Here is a 5,731-nt window from a genome sequence, read left to right as displayed (position 1 = left end):
AAAATCTACGTGTTTTTGGTCGAACAATTCTGTTTATCTATTTTTCAAGTCACAAAATTTAGAGACCTACTTTTAACACAGTTCTTCCTCACTAGCCGCCATCTACAGCAATTGGATTCATGTCTCTTTCAGAATTTATATCTATAAAGATATCTCATAATGTCTAGGGAATTAGCAACAATAAACAACGAACTATATATGTTTGAATTTCCAATAGAATAATCCAATATCAGTAAACTATGCACTGTACGAGATATTATTTTTGGTTCAGTTGAGTCTTCTCGTTCTTTATAACGCAAAAATAAGACTTCAATCTGGGAGTTGTTATTGTATCTAATTTAAGGAAAACCAACTTAGTAAGTCATCGATCCATTTTACTTTTCCAGATCATTTCCTTAGGGAAGAGCTAATTTATGAAAATTAAAATACTCCAGACTAGAATTTTTCTAGAAGATGATTTAGTGTGACGTAGACTGCTCCAAATGAACCTGGAACTTAGGGGATGTATTGAAGTATGTTTTTTTTTTGGGTTTGAGGTGGGGGGTGGGGTTGGGGGTGCACAGACCATTAAATGTAGTGTCCTATTCTGGGTTTTAAAAGTCAATAAGTTGTTTGGTACTTGACTAGAACTTTTGATATATTTTATCCTCATTTTGAGAAAAGAAAACTGCAATTTGAAGTTGGTTTCATTCTGTTTGAAGCATATACTGCTTATAATAATATGTTGATTAATCCCGATTTGATTTTTATATTTTTATAATTGAAACTTGATTAGCCCAAAAGATTAATTTATTGGTTGAATATAATATGCAATCTAAAAATCATGGGATTACCTATCTACGTAGAAGATGAGATTATTTATCCTGATTATAATCAAAGACTCAGTTTATCGCGCGGACATAAGACTGCCATAAATTCATATGTTGAATGCTACTATTTGTAAGTTGTCACTATTGGAGCTGTGGATGTGAGTGTTTGAAGGGGACAGTGGACCCTGCTATTTCTTTTGCATCTTTGGACGGGCTAAATGTCTTTATGTGTATGTAATACTCCTATTGTTTTTCCTTTTTTATGACAGCCAAATAAATAACCAGAAAATAGAAGGAACTTTCGGATAAGAAAAGTGAAATTAGCAGCAAGTTTTATAGGTATAAGGACGTTGTGGCCTGAGTTCTCGTAGTAATCGGGTCAAATAATAAATAGTAACTTCATCCCACTATTTCCTGAAGCCTCAATTGTTAATATTTCTGTGTCTCTTTCTAAATGGAAATTCTTACAAATTTTTTAGTGAAGACGAATCTTTGATTAGTTGGAATTTAGACCAAATAATCCTTAGTTGGCGTTCTTAAATTAATAATGAATGAACCATTCCACCAGTATTTTTTTGTTTTTCATTTCTATTAAATATTACAACTTTGCTATTTATTCATTAACAAACTTAGACTGACTAAATCATCAGTAAGTATATATATCCATGAATATCTGAACATTCAATTGCACTCTATAACAAAACTAACTCCCCGCCTGTGGAATTGTATACTGTGCTTAGCAACAGAAAAATCATATGAAGAAATAAAATAATTCTGAGTTGAGAAAGGATCATTCTCTTTAGGTAGAAGAAAGTCTTCTAATATCTGTCTTCTCCTATTTGATTCAAAATGTTATTCAATTTTCAACTACTCTACTAATATTGTCCCTACCTTAGCCGCCTTCTAACATTACTCATTTTTGTCTCGTTCTGAATTTATATATTTCAAAACTCAAGTATTAAGAATCTCAAAGTATTACATGGATGTACAAATTTTGATTCTTGTTTTGGCTTCACTTGTTGCATTGCCAGTTTCATCATCCTCAACAATCTTTAGTTTATCTGAAGGTTCTCTTTCTGCTCCACAAGATTCTCTTTTATCCCCCAATGAAGAATTCACTGCTGGTTTTTACTCTGTTGGTGACAATGCTTATTTCTTTGCTATATGGTTCACTAAGCCATTGGCTAATGGAAACAACACCGTTGTTTGGATGGCTAACCGTGACCAACCAATAAATGGAAGAAAATCACATCTTTCCCTGCTCAAATCAGGCAACCTCGTACTAATTGATGCGAATCAGATCAATGTTTGGGAATCTGGTACACAATCAAGTTCCTCTGTTGAATTAAGGTTGCTGGATAACGGCAACCTTGTTCTTGTAACTTCAGAAGGTCAAGAAATTTGGCAAAGCTTTGATTCACCTACAGACACACTTCTTCCTGAACAACCACTTACCAAGACCTCAAAGCTTGTGTCACGTAGAAGCTCGACCAATTTCTCTTCTGGATTTTACCAGGTACATTTTAATGAGGATAATGTCCTACATCTTGTCTTTGATGGCATAGAGATGACAAGTGTTTTTTGGCCAAGCCCGTGGTTAATTGTTTGGGATGCAGGTCAGTAACAACCACTTATACTTATCCCTTGCACGTGCATGCCTTTTGCTTGATTCTGGTCGTAACATGCGTACAGTGTTCATGAACTTGGTTCATGCATGTGTTCTTTTGTCAATCATCAAAACCTATACCACTGGTCTTGGTTCAGTTGAACTGTTTGCTTATATAGTCCATTCGCCTCTGCAGGTCGGTCCACCTACAATGACAGCAAAACTGCAGTTCTTGACCGTTTGGGCAATTTTGTGTCAAGTGATGAATTTAGATTCCAATCTGCTGATTATGGTGTGGAATTGCGAAGAAGATTGACCCTTGATGTAGATGGCAATATTCGATTGTACAGCCTAGATATGCTGAGTAACACTTGGAGAGTTACTTGGCAGTTATTTATAGCAGCTTGTAGGGTTCATGGAGTTTGTGGATTGAACAGTTTGTGTTCCTATGATCCTTACTTTGGTAGAAAATGCTCTTGTATACCAGGATATAGGATGAGAAATCCCACAGATTGGTCCTATGGTTGTGAACCAGAATTCGCGATTTCTTGCAACGATACTAGTTCGATGGATTTCTTTCCGCTTCACCACGTTGAGTTTTACGGGTATGATATTGCATACTTTCGTAATAAAACGTTGCAAGAATGCAAGAATTTATGCTTGAAACATTGTGATTGCAAAGGTTTCCAGTACAAGTTTGTTGGAGGTAATGGTACCTATGGTTGTTACCCAAAAACACTCTTATTCAATGGCTATGTCCAATCAAGTTGGCCGGATATTGTTTATGTAAAATTGCCTAAAGGAAGGCAAACTTGGGAAGCGAATTATAAAGGAAACCTCCAATGTGACAATGAAAAAGTGATGTTGGACAGAGCTTACAAAAGAAAAGAACAACATGGATGGATAAAGTCCTTCATTTGGTCAATTGTTGTAGCTGGAGTTTTGGAGATTCTTTGTTTTCTCACTTACTGGATTAAGACAAGAAAAGGCTCACATGAAACCAAGCAAGGCTACCTTCAACTTTCAACAAGATTCAAGAAATTCACCTATGCTGAGCTTAAAAAGGCCTCTTCCAATTTCAGTGAAGAGATAGGCCGAGGAGGCGGTAGTATTGTGTATAAAGGAAAATTGTCTGACGACAGAGTTGCAGCTATAAAGTCCCTCAGTGGAGGAGCCAACTATCAAGGAGAAGCTGAATTTCTAGCAGAAGTGAGTACTATAGGCAACCTTAATCATATGAATTTGATAGAACTATGGGGATATTGTGCCGAGGGAAAGCACAGGCTTATGGTTTATGAGTATATGGAGTATGGTTCTTTGTCTGATAATTTGCATGCCAATAAACTTGATTGGGAGAAAAGGTTTGAAATTGCTTTGGGGACAGCCAAAGGACTTGCTTACTTGCATGAAGAATGCTTAGAATGGGTCTTGCATTGTGATGTGAAGCCTCAAAACATACTTTTAGATTCCAATTACAAGCCAAAGGTTGCTGATTTTGGGCTATCGAAAATATTAAATAGAGGTGGTTTGGATAATTCGAGCTTTTCAACGATAAGGGGGACTAGAGGATACATGGCTCCTGAATGGATTTTTAAGATGCCTATCACCTCAAAAGTTGACGTCTATAGTTATGGCATTGTTTTATTGGAGATGATCACAGGCAAGAGTCCGGAAGTTTGCGCTTATGGTAGCTGTAGAGATAATGATGCTATGGGACAAGGGGTGTTGGTCACTTGGATTAGAGAGAAGATGCGCGCAGCCAGTGAAACGAAATCATGGATTCAAGAAATTGTGGATCCATCTTTAAATGGTATATTTGACTTGGAAAAGATGGAAATTCTATTAAAAGTAGCTTTGCAGTGTTCAGAGGAAGATAGAGATGCAAGACCTACCATGTGCGAGGTGGTGGATAAGATGCTTCATCCAGAAAATCTCGAGTTGAAAATAGACATTAATCTAAGTTAATCTCAAGTTGTATCAACTCTTGCAATAGCTGATCTTAGAATGATATAGTAAAGTTGGTACCCTCTTTAATTCCATGTAAAGTAACTTCTTCCAAAATAATAGCATCTAACTTGAGTTTGCATGTACTTTTGAATCTCATTATGTAACTCCTTAGATGAAGATAAATTTTCGCAACAATCATGTGCAATGTAACAACTGTTATGGTGCTGTGACCCATTGCTAGATGGAAATCTAAACCGCCGTATAGATGCCAGCCGTCAAACACCCTCCGCGATCGCATTGAACTGCACACCAGAAGACAGTTGATTCAAAACAAGGGGAAATGGTCTGAAAGACCGAAATTACTTCGAAACACACCCGAGGCGCTTGGGACCCCGTTCAATCACACCAACCAATCCTAATACATAATATGGATCTATTCGAGGCCTCAAATCACACCAAATAATATCAAAACCACGAATCGTACCTCAATTCAAGCCTAATGAACTAATCCAAATTTTCAAATTCAAAACTTACGCCGAACATGACTAAACAACTCTGAATGACCTTAAATTTTGTTTACAAGTTCCCAATGACATAACAGACCTATTCCAACTCTTGGAACCACAATCTGAACCCCATATCATCAAAGTCAACTCTCAGTCAAACCTGTGAACCTTCCAAACCTTCAAGTTTCCAACTTTCGCTAAATAGAACCACATCAACCTAGAAACCTCCAAATCCAAATGCGGACATACACTTAAGTCCAAAATTAACATACAAACCTATTGCAACCATCAAAACACCCTTCTGGCGTCATCTACACAAAAGTCAAACTCCGGTCAACCCTCATAACTTAAGCCTCCAACCAAGGGACTAAGTGTCTTAATTTATTCCAAAATTCTCCGAAACCAAACCAATCACTCAGGCAAGTCATAGAACAACGAATACACCTACGGGAAGCATCAAATAGGGGAAGGGGGCTCAAATTTACAAAACGATTGTCCGGGTTATTAGAACGACTGATTGGATCGTTACAAATTAACCGGCCGTTGCGGTCATTTTACGGAGAAATTTCTAAGTGTTTATTTTATATACCAGATGGGCCGAGTCGATCGATTTTCTAAAAAGAATTTTAATTATTTTTTATAAAAATTGTATTTTGGTCGACTGCTTGAAAAAAGTTTTTCCCTGTTAAAAATACTTATCAAATATGTCACAAAATATATTTTCCGAGTTTTTTCAACTATAAATAGTTCTCTTTGGTTGATTTAATAACGATTTGAAAAATATATAATTTGCAAACTTCGGTTGAATCAGTCGTTTTTCTCATCGGTGTTTTGACCAACCAATTCTGTCGATTTTGTACCAC

General features: G+C 36.6%; 1 protein-coding gene across 1 annotated transcript; it reads left to right on the top strand.

Annotated features, from left to right (window-relative positions):
* Positions 1-1,706: 1,706 nt before the first annotated feature.
* On the top strand, positions 1,707-4,505 carry LOC107764899 (putative receptor protein kinase ZmPK1). Its single transcript, XM_016583487.2, has 2 exons — positions 1,707-2,425; positions 2,612-4,505. The coding sequence occupies exons 1-2, from the start codon at positions 1,789-1,791 to the stop codon at positions 4,378-4,380; spliced, it is 2,406 nt and encodes an 801-aa protein (XP_016438973.1). The 5' UTR covers positions 1,707-1,788; the 3' UTR covers positions 4,381-4,505.
* The last annotated feature ends 1,226 nt before the right edge of the window (positions 4,506-5,731 follow it).

The sequence above is a fragment of the Nicotiana tabacum genome, chromosome 12 (genome assembly GCF_000715075.1).
Source record: "Nicotiana tabacum cultivar K326 chromosome 12, ASM71507v2, whole genome shotgun sequence".
In the NCBI taxonomy this organism is placed as follows: domain Eukaryota; kingdom Viridiplantae; phylum Streptophyta; class Magnoliopsida; order Solanales; family Solanaceae; genus Nicotiana; species Nicotiana tabacum.
This window is presented reverse-complemented; position numbering and strand designations above follow the sequence as displayed.